The 21,747-nt window shown below is 39.0% G+C and overlaps 1 protein-coding gene across 1 annotated transcript in view; it reads right to left on the bottom strand.

Annotated features, from left to right (window-relative positions):
* LOC122814989 (potassium voltage-gated channel subfamily KQT member 1-like) overlaps positions 1 to 21,747 on the bottom strand; it is a 1,169,537-nt gene that overhangs the window by 44,139 nt on the left and 1,103,651 nt on the right. Inside the window, exon 8 of the mRNA XM_044087244.1 lies at positions 17,547 to 17,675. Within this exon, the coding sequence (XP_043943179.1) occupies positions 17,547 to 17,675 (129 nt within the window). The remainder of the gene's footprint in view (positions 1 to 17,546; positions 17,676 to 21,747) is intronic.

Below are 21,747 nucleotides of genomic sequence, written 5' to 3'. Positions count from 1 at the left end.
TGCTCTCGGGACCCCTGAACCAGGTTTCTGTTACTGCACAGATATCGATGTTCTCCATGCTAAGGAGAGTTTCGAGTGCGTGCATCTTGAGGTTTAGACTTCTAGCGTTGAGTAGCATTACTCTTAGTTTCTTATCCCTTGTGATACCTATGGAGGTGGGTTTGTCTTTTGAGCCTTGCCTAAAAAAGGCACTATGGGGGTAGCAAGAGCCTTTGCCAATATCCGAAAGCCCAGGGGTGACAGGTGCAAGCCGTCCCTAGCAAAACATCGTGGCTTGTCGTGCATATCATCCCAAGCTGATAGGCATTGGATCCCCTTTGAATGACACCAATACTTAAGCCAAAAAGTAACAAAAAATAATATTGTAAACACGCATTATCCACAACCCAAATGCAATTAATTCTGCTATACAGCTGCACACTGTTTTTGAGTAATGACACTAATTTGAAGTAATGACACTGACTACAGGATCTTTATTTCTTTGTCGTCTGTCTTCAGTGATGTGACTATCCAGGCATGGACTAGCATGAATTGCACAGGTATCTTTTTTTTTTTTTTGTTAGTTTGTTTTTTTTTAATGAAAAACGTTTCTTGGCTGGGTTTATCTGAGTAATGATTTACAAGTTGCTGAAGCTGATTTATGATACTAGGAAATAGATGAGAGTGCATATACTAAAAGTGATAAGTGAGTAATGCCATTCTCAGAGAAGGATGCCTGGGGTATATGACACACAAGAGCTTCAGACTGAAATCTTCAATGCAGATTTATACATATTAATTGTCCAGATGTTGAAAAGAGATCAAAACACATTTGCAGGCAATTAAACAGCATCCCCTGCTGTGGGCTCCACTCAGAATAAAATTGACCCCACTCAGACGTGGACATAGAGATTACCACATTAAGCCTTGGACATATAATTGTTTTTTTTCTCTGGCATTATAAATTGTGTCCTGCAAAATATAGCATAGAAAACAGTGAAATGCATTTTACATTGTTTATTGTTAAAAAATGATAACCTATATTAATCTTTACACTAAGTTTAAAATTGTTTCACGTCAAAATCTCAGACACTCATCTTTTTTAATACATTCATTTACAGAGATACTCAAAAAGCACAACCTATAAATCATTAAATTTTCAATATTAAAACACTTTTGAAGTCAGCAGTACTTAAAACACATTGGATTTTAGTTGCCTTGCAATCTAAGTATCTGCTATTACCATGAATAGCAAAACAAAGTTTGCTTAATCATGGTTTCTGCTGGATAGATTTGCCATCACCACACTTGTTCATAGGTTCATAGGTAGGTACTAGACAATCAGTCCAAGGGCCTATGTAAGCCTAGCCAACAAGGTTCCCTGGCTTTCGCCACCCAAGAAGGTTATTTTCCTGTGCCCCTGTCGAGCAGGGCCACAGAAGTAATCCCCGGGGTGAATTTCCTATTACCCATCCACTCATCAAGATTTTTCTTGAAGAGTGCTAGTAAGGAACTCTGCTTGACATAGACAGGTAGCTTGGACAAACTCGTGAAAAATAACCTGACTTCTTGCAACAAACACGGAACCTGGTACCTCAGCAAGTCGGCTGGTAACACAGCAAGTCTGCTGATAACACAAATCGTAGTGCGTAAAAAAGTTTTATTAAAGTGTACGAAGAATAAAATCCACTTTTCATTGAGAGCAATCTCCCAACTTCCTCAAAACAAACATGTTTGTTTTGAGGAAGTTGGGAGATTGCTCCCGACGAAAAGTGGATTTTATTCTTCGTACAGTTTAATAAAACTTTTGTACGCACTACGAATTGTGTTATCAGCCGACTTGCTGTGTTACCAGCCGACTTGCTGAGGTACCAGGTTCCGTGTTTATTGCATAGATAGGTAGCTTGTTCCAGAGTATTGGAAGTCTCTGGGACAGGAATCTATCCCTCCTGCATGTTCTGTTTATTGTGGTGACAAGGTTTAGGTCTCTAGAGCATGTAGTTTGGAGGGCTTGGGATTTCTTTAGGTGTAGCATGTCCAATAACTCTGGGTTTGACATAGCTTTGTATGTTAGGCAGAGATCACCTCGGAGTAGGCGATATGCTACAGAGTAATGCTGGAGTTTTTTGAGATGGTCAGCGTAGGGCATATGTTTGATTCCCATAATCCTCTTTGTGAGGTATTTTTGTGGTCTTTCCAGCTGTTGCAGATGCCTTGTGAGGTACATTCCAAAAGGGGCATTGTACTCAATAATGGGTCTAATGAGAGCCGAGTATAGGGTAACAATGACCTCTTTCTACCTGAATAAGAACCCTTTTGTGATGATGTGTGCCATGTTGAAAGATTTCCTGACTACTGTGGAGATGTAATTATCAAAGGAGAAACTACTGTCCACCTGAGTCCCAAGGTGTCTTATCACACCTTAGGCATTAACTGGACTGCTGCCTTTGTGGTATTTCATGGGTACAGAGTTTTTTCCAAAGGGGATGAAAATGCACTTTTCAGTGTTGAGCTTGAGGCCATGGCTCTGACACCAGGCATCAGTCTCAGTGATGCCTTTATATCGGATGTCCACTTCGTCTGTGGACTCGATTATGGCACCTAATTTGCAGTTATCTGTGAACTTCATCAGCCAGAGGCCCTCTGTGTTAGCCCATACTTCAGGGAAGTAGATCCGAAACAGGAGAGGACCAAAAACTGAACCCTGTGGTACTCCACTTGTCACAGGTTTGAAGTCAGATTTGGAGTCTTCAACATTTACAGTGTGGGTTCTGTCAGTGAGTCAGTTGGCAACCCGTCTTGTGACGTATGGATTTATACCCAAATTAGTGAGTTTATCTATGATTCCAGAAAGGGGGTGGTGTTGAAAGCCTTAACGAGGTCAAGTTAGGCTGTGTAAACCGCCTTGCCCTTGTCTATGGCTTTGGTGACTGTTTCAAAGAAGTTGATCAGATTCAGGAGACATTTTTTGCCCTTCACAAACCTGAACTGGGTGGCATCCAGAGTTTGTAGGTTACCAATGTCTTTGTTTATGAGTTCCATGATGATACGTTCTATGTCCTTGCAAAACCAGGCTCATCAGGCTAATAGGGCAATAGTTCCCAGGGTCTGTGGTGGCTCCCCCTTTGTGGAGTGGTATTTCTGTTGCTGTGTGCCATTCAGTGGGTACAAAGCTTGTTGTGAGGCTATGATTGAAGATGGTGCTTAGGTGGGGAGCCAGTTAATTCTGAAGTTTGTGTAGAACACAGCCTGGGATGTTGTCCAGTCCCATGGATGCTGTGTTCTTGGCTTTAGCGAGTGCACTTTTTACCTACTCAGTTGTGATTGCAGGAGCACTGCATTCTTCCGGTATGGATATGGGCCCTTTAAGGGGTGAGGGGGAGTAATGTTATCAGTGAACCTATCAGCCAGGATGTTGGCGATATCAGTTGGTTCCGTAATTTTTGTGCCATTGTGCTGTAACTCAGAGCAGATCTGGGTGCTGCCATTGAGATTCTTGACATAGCTATAGAATGCTTTGTGGTTGTCCTTAGAGTCAGTGGCAATCTTGTTTTTATAGCTGGCTTTGAAGGATTTTATGAGGGATCTCAGCTTCTCACAGAAGCTGACCAGGGAGCTCCTCCACTCATGGGATTTTATTCTCTTTTGCAACAGTTTCTTCCTTCTGTTGTAGAGTTTGTTAATAGCAGGGGGCCACCAGATTGGCTTCCTATTTTTTGAGGATAGAGTCTTGGTTCTATTAGTGATAGCATGATCCATGCACTAATGTAAGTGCTTATAGAGTGCATTTGTATAGGGTTCTGCAGTCGTAACTGTATTGTCCATCTGCATTTATGTCATGAAGTTGGCTGCTTCTGTCTTAAGAAGCATGAAGTTGGCTTTGGAAACATTTTTTACAGTGGTTTCCTTAATGGGGGGAAGGGGCGAGATGTGGATATCTATGGTGATTAGCTTATGGTCGGATATGAGCAATGGGGAGCTGACTTCAGGTGTGGAACATCTGTCACTCATGTTGGTAATGACTAGCTCTAGGATATTATTGCCCCTGGTGGGGGTGTGGATAAGTTGGGCCAGGGCATTGGAGTTTATGAATTCTAGAAAGCATTGTGCGAAGGAGTTGGTACATAGGTTCATAGGTTTATACTAGGCTATCTGCCCGAGGGCATTTATAAGCCTAGCCCATAGTTTTTTGTGGCTTACGCCACCCCTTAATTTGGAGAAACTATGCCCATTATTTAGCTGTGCCTCTGTCGAGCAGTGACACTGAGGTAACCCCTGGGGTGTATCTGCGATCTCCCATCCATTGGTCAAGATTCCTCTTGAACAAGGCCAGTGAGGTGCTCTGCCTCACATAAACCGGGATTTTGTTCCACAGCATAGGGAGTCTTTGAGTGATGAATCTATCCCTCCAGCACGTCCTATTAATAACCGTGTCGAGGTTTAAGTCACCCGCCCTTGTGGCTCTGAGGGATCTAGATTTTTTGAGATGAAGCATATTCATCAAATCTGGGTTTGACATGGCCTTGTATGTCAGGCATAGGTCACCTCTGAGCAAGCGGTATGCAACTGAATATAACTGGAGTTCTTTCAGTCGTGCAGCATAAGACTGATTTTTGAGACCCTTTATCCTTTTGGTGAGGAACTTTTGTGGCCTCTCCAGCTGCTGCAAGTGTCGGGTCAGATACATTCCGAATGGGGCATTGTACTCGATCATTGGTCTGATGAGTGATGAGTATAGGGAGACTATGACTTCCCTTGATCTAGATGTGAATCCCTTCATGATAAGGTGGGCAATGTAGAAGGTCTTCCTAACTACTTTAGCAATATGAGTGTCGAATGAAAGGCTACTGTCAACCTGGGTTCCCAGGTCCCTAATAACTTCTTCTGTGTTCAGGGGATTGCCACCTATATGGTAGCTAGGGGTAACCTTATTTTTCCTGAAGGGTATGACTACGCATTTCTTGGCATTTAACTTGAGGCCATGGCTCTGGCACCAGTTATCCGTTTCTGTGAGACCCTTCTGAAGGATGTCTGTGTCGGATGTGTTCTCAACTACGGTGCCCAGTTTGCAGTCATCTGCGAACTTTGTCAGCCATAACCCTCCTGTGTTTGCTTGTACTTCAGAAAAGTAGATGCCAAACAAGAGTGGGCCCAGGACTGAGCCCTGTGGGACACCACTTGTGACAGGCTTAGAGTCTGACATGGCGCCAGCAACTCTGACCCTGTGGGTTCTGTCACTCAGCCAGTTTGCAACCCATCTTGTAATGTATGGGTTTACCTTTAAGTTGATGAGTTTTTCAATGATACCCGAGTGGGGTATTGTATCGAAAGCCTTCGCCAGGTCTAGGTAGGCTGTATGGACTGCCTTTCCCTCGTCAATGGCCTTGGTGACTGTTTCGTAAAAGTCAACCAAGTTTAAAAGGCATGATCTGCCTTTGACAAAGCCAAACTGGGTTGGATCCAAAGTCTGCAAATTCCCTATGTCTTTATTTATGAGATCCATTATGATCCTTTCCATGGCTTTGCAGATCAGGCTTGTCAAGCTAATGGGACGGTAATTTCCAGGGTCGGTGGAGGCACCGCCTTTGTGGAGTGGGACCACAGTCGCTGTGCCACTCCCTGGGTACGTATCCGGAGGTGAGACTAAGATTAAACAGCTGTCCTAACTGTGGGTTTAATTCCTCGTTGAGTTCATGGAGCACACAGCCGGGGACACCATCAGGTCCCATGGATGCTGTGTTCTTTGCATTGGAGAGAGCAGTTCTCACCTGAGCGTTGGAAATGTTTGGGGGGCTACAATCATTTGGTATAGATATCTCTTCTTTAGGCGGGGAGGGTGGGGAGAAGTTTGCACTAAACCTGTCAGCCAGTATGTTGGCAATGTCTGTAGGATCAGTAATCTTCACATCATTTTGAACTAATTCTGAACATATCTGGGAGTTTCCTCCTAGGTTTCTGACATAGCTAAAGAATGCTTTATGGTTGTCTTTAGAGTCCTTAGCTATTTTTTTTTCTCAAAATTAGCTTTGGATGATTTTATGAGAGCTCTTAGTAGTTTTAATGTAAAACATGGAGCCACGCTGGACTATGACCAACAGCTTTACTGATGTTACCTCCTGGTACCTTGGCTTACGCTTTCATGGGATGATTCAACATCATAATCGCAGCTTATTTATACAAAAATGAATCACCACACAATTACATAATTAAGCCATTTAAAGTCCAGTGTACTTGGTGGGTAGGTTGTATTTATTTTGTTGAATTGTTGCACTGGCACTTTAAATGGTTTAATTATATAATTGTGTGGTGATTAATTTTTGTGTAAATAAGCTGTGATTATGATGGTTAATCATTCCGTGAAGGGATAAACTGAGTTACTAGAAGGTAACATCAGTAAACCTGTTGGTCACAGTACAGAGTGGCTTTGTGTTTTATTTTATTTTGTATTGTTTTTACTGTTTTGTGTAACAGCTATATCAGTTACTGGAGCCGGAGCTAAAGTTTCATTGAGTGGGTCATCGATTTTGCTAACTAATGGTGGGCAGTTTACTTTTGCCGAATGTTGGAGAGAGAGAGAATAGCTAGATTTGCCACTGGAGACCCATGGTCCTTGGGCAGCATGGATTCACATGGTAATGAATTCAACAGGTTAGAGAAACGTCTTATCAGAGACGTCACACTCTTTTATGACACTAGGTTATTGGAAAAGTATATCATTTCCAATTTAACCCTTCCGGGTCTTAGAGTGGACCTGCTTCCTGCCTTTGACTTTATGGATGATGAGATGGATTTAATGGAGGAGTGGAAGAATGAGTCTCTTTCCTGCATGCTGGATTGGTTAAAAATCCAAGACAACATGATAAGATGCAAACTGACATCTTGCACTTGCAGGAAAATGTTATATCCGCTTGTGCTGAAAATATGTTTGCCAGTAAAATTAAGGACATTAAGGCAAGAGTTGCTAAAGTTGAAGGAGATATTATTCTCTGTAAAAAGCAGAAGTTAGAATGTGACATCAGAGATTACAACAGTAGCTTAATTTTTGCTTGGCAAAGCAAACCGAGGAAGGGGAGTACCAATGGCAGTGTTGTTGAAGGCAGATCTCGAACATCGCGAGAGTCTTCAATTTCATCATCTGAAACAGCATCTGGTAGTAAAAAAAGCGTATCATTTGAGGATTTAAATGTGGAATCAGTGGAGTCATTGCAAAAGCAGTCCAGTCCTCAACAGCCCAGGGGCTGTGACCAGAAATGGCAAAGCAATGGAGGTGGTGGTTACAATTACAGAAGGAGAAGGTGGCAGTAGAAGCTCTTGCTCCAAGTACAAGGGGAGATTGTATTTTTGAACAAATTTCCACTGTCAGGTATGTGGAAGATGGGCAATTCAATGTTATTAATTTATCTTATCTTAATTTGGATGATGCTACTTTGGGTTTGTTGAATAAGGGGGTTAAATTTGTCCCCACCTGTTTTCCCAGTTTAGCAGACCTACTTTTGGAAGTAGGTTGTTTTTGTAGAAAGTTAAATATGAAAATGTTTTTCCACACTTGAACAATGCAAGAAAGTTTGAATGTTGTGGATTTGGACAATAACAGTGACTGTGATGATTTTTTGTTGGACGTGTCTGTACATGAAAACGATCTGGTGGATATTTGGGATTTGCATAATGGTGGTCATGTGTTTTCTGATGTAAGCGGGTCAGGTGGTGAGACGCAAGATTTTTTTGTCACTGGATATGGTAGACTGAAGGTTCCTGTTGTACCTTATGTCAATTCTTTCTTTCCACCTAAATGTTTTTCTAATATTAATATGTTTGAAACAGTTTTATGTAAACAAGTTAAAATTGTGTATGAAAAGTTCATGAGAAAATGCAAATAATTTAACTTGAATAATCAGGAATGGCTGGCTTTACAAAGGATACATATGGGGAATGAGGATGTGATTTTTACACAGATGGACAAGGGGGCAACTGGGTCATCCTGTCCATGGATAGATATAACAAAATGGCACATGAATTGTTGGATGATAGCAATGTATATTTAAATTTGGACTGGGATCCTACAGCGGAATTCAATTCTTCGTTACTTGAATTATTAGAAAAAGGTGAATGGTTGTTTTTTTTTTTGTTTCTGCTGATGTTAAGAACCTACATATCAGGGACCCCAGGGATGCTAGATTTTTTTACAATCCCAAAAATCCATAAGAATTTGGAGAACCCCCTGGGAAGACCAATAGTGTCTGGTATTGGGTCCTACCTTCAGAATGTGGGAACATTTTTAGATGCACGATTGAAAAAGTACACAACCAGAATAGCAGCACATATAAAAATGGGAAGGAATTTTGTGACCTGGTAGCTGGCATGGAGTGGGGAGAGAATTTATATTGGGAGTGTGTAGATGTTAGAGCTCTCAATACCAGTATTAGTCATTCCCTGGGGCTGGATGCAGTAGCAAAATGATGGGGGAAGATCCTAGGACTAATTACTTATTACAACTATTGAAGTTTTCATTAACTCTTAATTGTTTTAAGTTTGGGAATCTAGTGTTTTTGCAGAAGGGAGGTACAGCTATGGGTGCCTCCTATGCCTCAGCATATTCCATCATTTTCATGGGTCATTTTGAAAATCTTTTTATTTACAACACATCTTTTTTTGCTCAAAGGGTGGTTGTATATAAGAGATACATCGATTACCTGATTTTTGTTTGCAGGGGTGAAACAGATGAATTTGATAAGCTTATGGATGATTTACAAATAAAATGTTTTTGGGTTGTCCTTTACTTATAGGGTACACAAAAAAGTGATGCAGTTCCTTGATGTGGAATTTTTCATAAGTACTGATATGATGGTTCATTTTAGACCTTTTTTTAAAGAAACTGCAGCTAATAATTTTTTATTGGCCACAAGTATGCATCCTCCACATTTGTTGGATTCCTTACCTTATGGGGAGTACAGATGAATTTTCAACAACACATATAAAAAGGACACTTTGGAAGGGGAATTTTCCAAGGTGAGGTATACAACAGGAACACAAAAGGGGTAATGTGAGGGAAATCAACTCGGTTTGGTATGAGAGAGATAGGAGTAGGGATGAGACAAGAATATTTCTTGTTAATAGATTTTCCCCTTTTTCAAAGATACTGAAAGGGTTGTTAGATAGATTTTAGCCTATTATTTCACAAGGAGAAAGTGCTAGTGGAATATTTCATGAAAGGGTTGGTTTCTCTAATAGTAGGTTCCTTAATTTGAAGGAACTACTGAATTGGAAAGCGTTATCTACACATAGTGGTCCAGTAGGATGTTTTCCTTGTGGAAAATGTAAGGTTTGTACCAGAGTTATGAATCTTAATGGTATGAAAATTAACAACAGGGTTTATAACGCAGCAAACAACTTTAATTGTGGTTTGTGTGGTGTGGTATACATTCTTGGCTGTGGGCGTATAACAACTAAGTGGTATGTGGGCCAAACAAAAAGGATGGTTAGAAAATGTATTATGGAGCACTTGGGTGATATTAGGCATAATCGGTTAAAAAGACCTGTGGCTTCCCATTTTCAAACCATTCATGGTAGTTTGGATACTTCTCTATTCTTTAGTGTGTTAGCCAAACCTGCTTTTAATGTTGGGGATAACTTCCAACATAAACTGTTGTCCATGGAAAATAAGTTTATTATAAATTTTAATACACTACATCCTTCTGGGTTGAATTTAGAATTAAGCATCACTGTTTTGTGTTTTTGAGAAAACTTGATGGGTAGGTTGTATTTATTTTGTTGAATGCACTGGCACTTTAAATGGTTTAATTATGTAATTGTGTAGTGATTAATTTTTGTATAAATAAGCTATGATTACGATGTTGAATCATCCCGTGAAGGTGTAAGCCAAGGCACCAGGAGGTAACATCAGTAAAGCTGTTGGTCACAGTCCAGCATGTCTCCGTGTTTTATTTTATTTTGTATTGTTTTTACTGTTTTGTGTGACGTACATGAGTAGCTTTCCCAGTTAATGGTGAGGTAGTTGAAATCATCCATTATTAGGGTGTTTGGATGAACTCTAATAATTTCTAGTATATCAAAAAAAGAGGAGTGAAATCCTGAGGCATGGTGGGGGATCTGTAGCAAGCTACAATATGTATTGCAGTTTTCTTCAGAGTTAGTTGCACTTGGATAATTTCGGAAGCATTATGTTGGGCAACAAGCCTGGAGGTGTGGTTATCCATAATGAATATGGACACACCTCCATCCTTGGTGTTCCGGTCCTGGTTAGATGGCCGAAAGGTGTGGTATGAGTTATATCCTGGTAATGCAGGGGTGCTCTCTGGAGCCTTTAACCAGGTTTCTGTCACTGCACAGATATTGATGTTCCTCCATTTTAAGGAGTGCCATGAGTGAGTGCATTTTGAGGTTTAGACTTCTAGCATTGAGTACCATTACCCTCAGTTTTTGCTTGCCTGTATCTGTTACAGTGGTGGGTTTGTCATTTGAACCTTGCCTGAAAAAGGAACTATAGGGGTGGCAAGAGCCTTAGCTGGTATCCGGAATCCCAGAGGTGACAGGTGAAGGCCATCTCTGGCAAAACATTGTGGCCTGTCGACCATGTCATCCCAGGCAGACAGATACTGGATCCTATTAAAATGACACCAGAAGCTTAGCCAATTGTTGAAGTCAATCATTTTGCCCTTGCGCTGCGGTATCATTCTGGGTGAAGGTAGGATGCTACTCAGGGCTAGGGTCATACCTGCCTGGATTACAAGATCGGTGAGCTCCTCCATGTGTTTTTTCATGTAGTCCAGGGAGGTACATCTCAGGTCGTTCACACCAACATGGACAATGACTGAGTCATATTTGTACTTGTTGTGAAGTGACCTGAGTGCATGGGTTATGTGGCAGAGCCTGGCACCTGACAGGCAGCTAACAGTAACCTTCTCTTTGTCTATTTTGGTGAGTGGAACATCAGTGTGCCTGACTATAGAGTCACCTATGACCAATGTGTTAGGTACGTTGTTTTACCTTATGAGCTGTGGTTGAGTGGCACACTGAGTCTTGTGTGTTATGTGCCTTTTGGGTTGTGATGAGGGGTGGAGGTTGCTTGCATTTCTGCTTTGGAGGTTTCTGTTGCTTGGGCAGATTCTTATTGAGAGTTTCCAAGAATGTTTTTGTGTTTCTATGTGTGGATTTTGGTGGTCTAGGTATTGTGGGACTATGTGATGAGTGTGGTGTGGAGCAAGTGTTTACCTTCTCCTCCTGACTGACAAGTTCAGTCTTGAGTTGAGAGAGCTTTGCCTCCAGTTTGGCTAGATAAATGCATCTCTCACAGGTTGTAGTGTGGGGTGGTAGGAGGAGAAGGTTGTCTGTGTACATGAGGCAATTGCTACATTGCCCCAATATGCCCAGATTCATCAGATAGACAAGAGAAAACACCGGAAACTGTCTCTTAGCCATGCCTGGGTAATCATTTACTTTCTCTAGACAAGTGAGGGAAGTAAGTACTACAGCTGTTTCCTCAAAGTAACTTGAGGAAGATAAGTACAAAAACTGTTAACCACTAAGTGATGAGAAAGGTTGAGTGCTTCAGTAATTTGTAGCTTATTTAATGCTTACAACAGTTCTGAAGCAGTGCTGAGCACGGAAAAGCAGATTCAAGTGCTAGTATTGTGATGCAGGAGTGGACCATGCCACCCACAACGTACAAAGTGACAAGATTTTCATCAATTTACTTTTCTAACTCACTGTCACTAAATCACTGAAATTCCTTTACTTTTAATTCTGTCATCAGTAACTTTTGGTATTCCTGACAGATTCGCCAGCTCTTCTTCTAATAATATTGCGTTTCTCTGGTAAATATGCTCTGCTCATCATATCCGGTTCCTATAATTTATTGCTTGGTTTGTATTTCAAGTTTCCGATTGTACTTCTGTAAATTATGCAGCATCTTCCACAGTTTCAGGGGTGCCCTATTCAAGATTTTTTTGAATATGCTTTAAAAGGATGTGTTTTCTGCTTCCATCTGAACTTCTTTACAACAGACATACCTATAACATTTCTCAAGTACATACACTACTGATAGCACTTAACCTATATACCTAGTACATCATTTTATGCATCTGTAAAGGCCTTTGAAGCAGTTAAAATTCTAACATCACAGCATGGTAGGAAGAGTAATGCATGTGCTTTTAGTTTTAAATATTAATGAATAGCTGCAAATGTACACACATTCTTTCTAGAAGACACACAATGATTAAAAAACGCAATCAAGGCAGAAGCTTACCCACTGTATCTCTATTCTTTAGTGAACATCTTGATAAGCACTTCTGTGTTACAGGGTGGGAAAAGGGTACAAATATATGAAGAAATCTATTTTCTTTCAATAAGTTAATTATTTAGAAGTACAAAGTATAATTAACAGTGGAAAAGTTTTGATTGCAGCCACCAGGAATTATTTCAGCAGAAGACAACATAACTGAAAATTGAATGCTTTGGATTCAGAGATATAATTTGTTCCTCACTATGAGTGAAATAGTCAAAAAGCTTGAACATGGACAGTGGATATTTTTTGAATTTTGCTGTAGAAGCAGTTATAAAGGTAATAAATACTTTTATTTTTCTTAAAGTTGAGACAGACAAAACTATAGCAATAATAGAAGTTCAATAACTACTGTGAACCTAGGAAACTGTACTGTTTACTTATTTGTTTTCTACAAAGGCAAAATGTCATATAGAGAATATAGAAGTGTATGGGTCTGTGATGAAAAATCATGCCAAGTACTGAGAATTTGAGGAGCTGTAGTAGTCATTGAGACAAAATATTTTTGAAATAAAAAGTGATAAAACAAGGGGCAAGTTGTAGAGAAATGAAAGTGTTAACCCTATGAAAAGTTGTAGATGTACGCACATAACACATCATTCCTGGCTGTGTAAATGGCTTAGTAGGGATCTCTGCAGTGGGCTCCACCCAGAATAAAACTGACCCCACTCAGAAGTGGGCACAGAGATTACTACAGTTTGTGTGGTAATGTTCCTCACAGTTATACTTCACAGGTGTTCACAGAAGGACTCTATAGCTTACAAGTTGGCTGGGGACAGAATGGTCATTATTTCTTTAACTTTCCTCAAAATCACACCTTACAGGTGAGCCCAGAACATCACCGTAGCTTATCTAAGGTCAGAGTACTGTGTGGGAGCAACAGGTTGAAATGAATTATTGTGAGGACTATTTTTTCATTTTCTTCACATTTAAAATCAGATGTATATACTGGAAGTTATCTTCTGGTTGTAGGAGAAAGTAGCATGCTGCATAGATACAGCTGACAATAATAGGCAGAAATGTTGTTTGGCTCTGCTTGTCCTTTCATCTTCACCCTAGCTTGACTTCAAAGGGGTACATAGAAGGTGTCGACTCTTTGAGGTTAGGTCTGAGGTGGCATGCTGTGTCGATGCATGACAGCTGCAACTTGAAACATATGACTATGGCCATTTGTCATTTTACTGCCATCCCAATTTAACACCAGAAGGGTACAAATAAAGTGATTTTTTTTGTGCAGGGAGGAAAGCAGTCAACTTAGATATGATTTATGAGCCCTCACAAGCATTTTGTTCTTAGTTTATGGGTATCTAGTACTCAGCTTATTGTTAACTACTATGTCATCATCGTTGAACATTAAGCCTTGGACATAACTTTTTTGATCCTCAAAAGAAAAATTAGTAGCTTTCTCTTTGATCATCGAAAGAAAAATTAGTTACTTTCCTAACTCATGAGAATGTTCTGAAAAAAAATCTCTAAAATCCACATCAGAAAATATGGAACCCACAGCTTCTGGTGTCAATTAATTTATTTCCTAGATAGTTATCACAGTATAGTCTTGAACATTTAGGATGTGTTGAAAGGATGTAGGAAAAACTTGACAAGTTAAACAAAGTTTCTTAAATAAAACAAAAGTATTCTGGATAATGCAAAAAGGCAAGAATAGGGCAAAAAGATAGAGCACTGGAGTGTGTGTCAGGGTGACACTAGATAGCAAGGGTAGTGGATGCCATAGAACTTTGCTTAGGGCTCCATATCATCTTAATTCTGCCCACGTCATCACTGTATATGGTATATAAAAATGTGTGCTTTGGGCATGCCTTGTTAAAAGGGGGTGTGGCCACAATGAGGAAAGATGTGGGGTTTTTTTGTTTGCCAGGGGGGAGTGTGGCGTATTTGTTAAGAAATGAAGGATGAAAAGGTGGCAAACCATGTACATGATAAAATCTGACTCAAATAAAAACTAAAAATGAGAAATAAAGTTAAAAATGTAGTGTAACTACAATGTATTTGACAAAAGAGAGCCATGTAAGAATGCACAATAACAGTATTGGAGAGGAGAAAGAGAGCCATGAGAACATGTGCAGATAGGAATGTACAGCTGAAATTCAAACTTCAACTACTGGACTACCTATAAGCGTAAGAAGTAACTCTGTTCTGCTTCTAATGAATTAGGCCAAGTCTAAGTCAGAAAAAATCAATTTTTTAAAATGTATAAAATAAACATATATTCAAAAGACTTTGTATGCTGTTAAAAAGCAACATGAAAACAAACTGTTGGTACTACTGAAGTGAAAAGATATGATATGCCGACGTTTGAAAATGCATCACAGACACAGAGAAAGCAATGCAAGTTAAGACTGTTGAAAGCAATTAAATATAAACTTGATTGTCCAGGATCATTTTTGCAACAGTTTTATTACATTGTCTGCGTCATATGCCCTAAAGTTTTAGTAATAATAGATGACTTGTTACATGTTTAACCTCTTCATTTTGCTTGAAAACTGCAACCACTTGAATAGCAGAGATAAGGAAGTAGGACAGTGCAGTAAAGCCACTTGGCTTGGGATCTGCATTCTATTATTCAGAGGGTGAACAGACTAGAAATGGATTGGGAACTAAGGAAAGTCTTCAGAATTAGTGATACATTCATGATAATATGACTGCATTGTCAAGATATGGAAGTACTAATAAACTCAGCCTTATGCCCCACCATAGGTTTGTGATGGAGAGGTGAGGAAAAGAGTGCATTTAGGCAGAACTTGCAGGACCTACTAGATAAAGCAGGGAAATATGAGTTGGTGGTGATAATGGAGGATGTGAATGCTCACAATGAGGCAGTGAGAAAAGGGTATAAAGGATATGAAGGCTGCCTGGATCCATACAGATGGGGCAACAGGAATGAAGAAGGGGAGGCCGTTTTAGACTTCTGCCTAGCAAATGGCTTGACAGTGGCCAAAATCACATGAAGGAGTGACCAACATACAATTCAAGTAGACTTCCTCCTCATAAGGAAAAAGCAAAGGGGTAAAATCAGTGATTGCAAAGTCATCACCAGGGAAACAGACAACAGTATAAACCACTGATGGCCACAATCAACTGTGCACAATGGTCAGAGAAGGCTCTAAGGTCAACAGAGACTAGGCTGAAGAAAATAGAAGTTATCTATAGTGAAATCATAAGAATGTAAAGAAATACACAGGAAATACATGCATTCAAAGAAGAATGCCAACATCTCAAAACAGCATGTGTGAGGACCATGGAACAGATATGTAGCTGAGTTAGGTATGGAAATAAGATACAAAAGGAAAGCTGGTAGTGGAATGTCAAAGTCCAAGAAGTCATCCAAAGAAAGAAGTGTAGCTAAAAGTGAAAGAGAAAAAAGACACACCAGGCTAAGATGAAATACTGGCCAGCTAACAATGAGGCTAAGAGAAGACTCATAATAGACAAGGCATCGCAAGTACTCTGCCAGCTTCTGTAAAGTGACTCAGTAGACGGCACAAAGAAGTTCTATCAGGTTGGAAGGCACAGACAGAAAGATACATAAGGAATGCCAACAACTACCTGCTCACTAGTCCATAGGACATCAACGCATAGAAGTTGTACTGCCACAGATACAGCCTACAAGGAAGTGGATGAAATTCTCACACTATAAGAAATAGCAGCAGAACTAAGGAAAATTAAGTTATGGAAAACAGCAGGCTCAGTTAAGGTTACACCAGATACGAACAAGATGTTGGGTGAGTTAGAGAAAAAATGGCTCCTGTAGGTACTCATAGCAGTATGAAGAGAAAGACATATTCCAGATGACTGGAGAATAAGCATACTATTGCTGGTGTATGAGAACAAAGGGGATATTTACAACTGTGGGCAGTACAGAGACATCAAACTCCTTCACACTACATGAAAGTGCTGGAGACAGTGACTAATAAATGAATACACAGAGCAGTAGAAAGTATGATGGGATAACAGCAGTTCAGATTCAGATCAAGATGCAGAACAACTGACCTTAAGTTTGCTGTGTAGAAAAAGCTAGAGATGAAAGTCCAAATAGACAGTCCTGGACTTGGAGAAAGCTTTTGACAATGTCCCAAGAAAGGTGATTTAGGCAGTCATGCAATGATTCAAAGTCACAGAAACACTGGCATAATTAGTGCAGGCTATGCCCTTGGACCCAATGACAGAAATATGTACAGTGTTCAGACTCACAGAGACGTTTTCAGTGGGATTGGATGTGTATCAGGGTTCAGTTTTGAGCCTACTGCCATTCTTACTGGTGATGGACTACATCAGCAAACAGGTCAGGGAGGACAGTTTATCAATGTTTCTGTACAAAGATGATGTGGCATTACAAGCAGACTCTGAAGAGGAAACTCATCAACTGATAGACACACAGATTGCAACTGAGTACAGGCAAGACAGTTGTCAAAGAAGCAAATGGGGAAACCAGAAGAAGCTATAAATTGACATAGAAGAAAACCTAGTAGAGCAGTTAACACTTTCATGCATCCTAGGGAAGTTACACTGGAGTTGGGAACTGCCACTGAGTGTCAAGAGGAGTGTTTGTGTGACAGAAGAACATCAAAGAAGCTGAAAAGTAAGACATAGAAAACAGTGGTGTGACCACTACTTCTGTGTGGTACAGAAAGATGGGTATTAAAAACAGAGCAGTTGAGGAAGCTAAAGGTGATTGAGATAAAGTGTCTAGATGTGTGGTAGGATGCACACTGGGGAACAGATAAAGAAATAATGTCATCAAAGCAGGAGCTAAAGTAACTCCAGTTGCAGAGAATGTCAAAGGGAACAAATTACAGTGATTTGGGCAAATGTGCAGGAAAGGAGGAGATGATATGGTTAAGAAGATGCGGGAGAGATAGGAAAAAAAAATAAGAGGAAACAACAATATCCAGCAAATAAATGACAGATTGCCCATGAGAAGACCTGCAACAGTCAGGCATGATGTTGAAAAAGATGGGAGAATGGCATTTAATTGAGACTGGGGAAAATCGGGGTTGATGATTATGATGATGATGATAACTGAACAGCAATGAATGAATTCACCAAATATTGTATTCATCTTCTGTGTTTTGTAAAATTACATTTACTTTGGAAGAAACCTCACTAAATCGTATTAATTCTGCTATAGAAATGCAATTATGTTTTTATTTTACCAAATATCTTCTATGTATCCTCTGTGCTCATCATCTTCCGTCATACATTTTGCTATGTTGTAAATACCATATTTTGCTAATAATGAGTGGCGTACTACCTGTTTTCTTATCAGAGGACTGGGTGGTACTACTACATTTCGAGCAGTGTGTTCTGGTAACATTATATAGATTTTCCATGTTGCTGTGGAGCTACAAGTCTTCTCTGCAGCATAGCACCTCCAGAGAGTCTAGAAAAAGAAAAATATCTGTTGACTATCAGTTACAGTTGCTATTTATCAGGCAATATAAATATAAAACCTAATTAAAGCAATATTATGAAGACAAAAAAACAAAAGCCAAAGCAATACATCCCACTTCAATATGCATTTTAATTTGGTTAATGTCTTTGCCTAAAAATATACATTTTTTCATATAAACTATACATCATCATGCCATAAATCTTAAGGTTTATAGATCAGGTAAGGCATTAGTAACAGGGCAGACTACATGTGAGACAGTGCCCTTTCATGTATGTAATAAATGTGATCCCTGTCAGCATGTTCAACAAAGGGGTCTGTACTGTTCTTTGAAGATGAACATGCACAGCACAGACACACACACACACACACACACACACACACACACACACACATATATATATATATATATATATATATATATATATATATATATATTTTGGATGGTGCAATGGTGCAGCGGTAGCATTGTCACCTCACAGCAAGAGGTTCTCTGGTTCAATTCTGGAGTGCCTTCTGTGCGGAGTCTGTATGTCCTTCCTGCATTCGTGTGGGTTTCCTCTGGGTGCTTCGATTTCCTCCCATGTCAGAAAGACATGCATCTTGAGTGTTTCTCCCTTGGCCTACTCTAAAAAGTGGCTTAGTTCCAAGCTGGACTTTCCCGGTAAACAAATGTTAAATAAATAAATATGTGCTCTCTATATATATATATATATATATATATATATATATATATATATATATATATATATATATGGATTCACTTTACAACCTCAACATTTTAAAACGTTGACATTCATATGGTCAAGACAATATAATCGACGTTTTAAAACATCAAACCTGTAAAGTGGAGATCTCCATACAGCACGGAACGGGTAAGTTTCCCATTTCTTTGCTCTACTGTGACCTCGGACTTGGTACATTTCAATAGCAGGGGGTGCCGGGAGGCTTGCCCCCCTACAAAAATGTCTTAGAAATTCTATTTTTGTTTTATTTTTTTGTGTTTCCTTTACAGGTTTGATGTTTTAAAACGTCGATTATATGGTCTCGGCCATATGAATTTCGATGTTCTAAAACATTGAGCTTGTAAAGTAAAGTCATATACATATATATATATATATATATATATATATATATATATATATAATAATAGACAAGTAAAGATGGATAGCAGAAAAGGACCCACTTCCCTACTATTGGAAAGATTAGAGCTGTTATGGCAACTTAGATTAAATTCTTTTCAACACCCGGGTTTAAATGAAACCTGTTCCACAGCATGCATTTTAAAATTAAAAAGTCTGTTAAGGTGAATGTCTTATACATAACCAGACCTTTTAAACCTGTTAAAATGTATAAAAACATAAAAACATAAAAATATATATATAGCTATATATATATATATATATATATATATATATATATATATGTTCACATATATAAAAACATGCACACACATACTTTCTTGCACTTATGTTATTCATGAGGCAGTAGTTTTAGATATTGTACTTTGATGTATTGTTATAACTTATGTGGTTCAACCCCAGGTATGTTGAATTGAAGGGTATCTGCAGGATTTTTTTGGGGTATTTCAACTTATGAACTTTTGAATTCTTGAATGTGATTTTAATTTTTTGTGATGGAATTGAAATGAGTCACATGTTTTATTGGTTATTTAAATAATAGCTGACATGTAGAATTTTATCTGAAGAAGTTTGGTTATCTAACTAAATGAAAAGTGCTTTATTTGTATGTTTCTCCTTTGTTTTATTAAAGTTTAGAGTGAGTGGACGCGGACGTCTGAAGTTTTATCAGGATAAGGGTAGGGATTAGTTTTTGTACCTGGGTGTAGGAGAGTACTAATAGAAGACCAGAATAGCTTTGGCTTATTTTTGCAAGTCTTTTGCAGGTTGAAGTAATACTCTCTCTTGTCTTTAGCTACAAATTTTTTTGATTGATTGGGAGTTGTTGGTAAGTCTACGTTATTCTTATTCTTATGCCAAAGCTTCCAAGTGCTATCCTTAGATATCATAATCTCTTTTGTGGCTCTACTTAGCCAAAGGGCATGATTAGATCTCATTCTTTTGGTTCAAATAGGTGCCAGGCTATCTATAATTTCTGGGAAAGTGGAGTTAAAGGGTGGTAAGGCATCGTCCAGGGGAAGGCTTTTACGATTATTCCAGTTTAAACTTTTGAGGATATTGTTAAAAGTGACTGGGTCAGATTTAAATAGATTCCTGACATGTTTGAAGTGATGTTGTTTTATGAGAGAAGGGATGACTTGGATTATGTAGGCTGGGAGGTGATCACTTAAAGAGTTAGAGAGGGTACCAGCTGAATGGATGTTTGAAGGGTGAGAGACTAGTATCCAGTCTAGAATAGTTCCTTCATTAGTTTTGTTATTGAATCTGGTGGGGGTGGTAATAAGCTGAGTATAGATAAACAGGTTAATATTGGTGGATTCAGTTGTTCAGGAAATGGTGGACCAATTAATATTTACATCACCTAGGATTATAGTTTCATTTTTTATGGCGCGAGAGGCCCAGGCTAAAATTTCTTCTTTAATTATGACATTATTTTCAGGGGGTATGTAAAGTACTATAATACATAGATTTTTTGGAGTTATTAATATGTAGGAAGGAAAATAGAATCTCAATATGTGGAAATTGTGGAATTTGGCCAGACAAAGATGAAAAGTGAAAGGTATTTGGGTAAAGAAGGGAAATGCCACCTTCTTTTTGATTAATTCTGTTTGTTCTTAGTACATTAGAATTTGGTTGGGGAAATTCTGAGTCATTAATATTTGGTTTTAACCATGTTTCAGTAATAGCAAGGATGTCTGTTTTATTTTGTGCTAGCCAGGCATGCAGGTCTGTGGTTTTATTGCAAATGCTTTGTAGGTTTATGGTGGTAAAGTGAATTGATTTCTGACAGCCTGAGGGGTTTACTGGGATGGTGGAATTTATTATAGAAGGACTAGGGTTTGTATGGTTGTCACTATATAGAAGTAATGCTAAGAGTATGTGAGACAGTCTATGAATGATGCCAGATTTATGAGAAATTATAGTGTTTAGAACATAAGAGTAGTTTAGGGTTTGCATAGTATAGTTTGTGGTAAGGATATAAATCTTAGAGCAGTGTAGATGTGTCACACAATATAAGATGGGATGAATGTTTGAGAAGTGACTAGTAGGAGTAAACATAACTCTGGTTTCAGAATTAGGTTTAATGGGTATTGAAGTGATTTTGAGTGTTGTGAATTGTAAAAGCATAACTAGCACTGTTATGTAGTAGAATTAGAATAGCATATTAGTAATGGTGAGAGCCAAGTTAGATGGGGAAAATCTGAAGGTAGGAGTACAAGGCAGGAAGAGGCAAGAGATGTGATGTCAGCTGGGGGTGTGACCTAGTGGTTATAAATCTAAGGAGAGCAGGGGTGGGTGGGAATGAGGGTAGGGTATGGGAGTGAAGAGAGCCCGAGCTGAGCAAGGGCGAATGGAGTGGGGCAAACACAAATCAGAAAAGGTCTAACTAAAAACAAAAACAATCAGGCAAACACAGATCAGGAAAGGTCTAACTAAAAAGAAAAACAATCAGGCAAACAGAGATCAGGAAAGGTTTAACTGACAACAAAAACAATCAGAAACCCTGATGTAGTGTAAGTATGTGCAGGAGCAAGGAACAAGGAAAGTCACAATAATAGGAATGGTAAAAGTCAATATAAAATATCTGAGTTACCAAGTCATTTTACATCTAAGTCATCCTGAAAATAAATGCTTCTAGAGAGATTACGTTGGACTACTGTAAGTAACAAACACAGTGCAATGATGCCACCTAGTGGCAAAAAAAAATAAATGCTTAAAGAACAAAATGGAAGAGGCAGGAGAAATAAGAAAAATAAAAACAAAAAAGCCATCATCCCAACGAGAGTGCAGGCTAAAGTTCAACTGCTTCTAACAAGCAACAGGTACAGATAGTGAAATAACAGATAAAAACACAATGCAAAATGTGCATAAAATGTTAAAGGTAAAAATCCCAATTTTTTTTCTGTTAGGTTCGTTTGGTT

The sequence above is a fragment of the Protopterus annectens genome, chromosome 11.part0 (assembly GCF_019279795.1).
Source record: "Protopterus annectens isolate FY-2018-M chromosome 11.part0, PAN1.0, whole genome shotgun sequence".
Lineage (NCBI taxonomy): Eukaryota > Metazoa > Chordata > Ceratodontiformes > Protopteridae > Protopterus > Protopterus annectens.
This window is presented reverse-complemented; position numbering and strand designations above follow the sequence as displayed.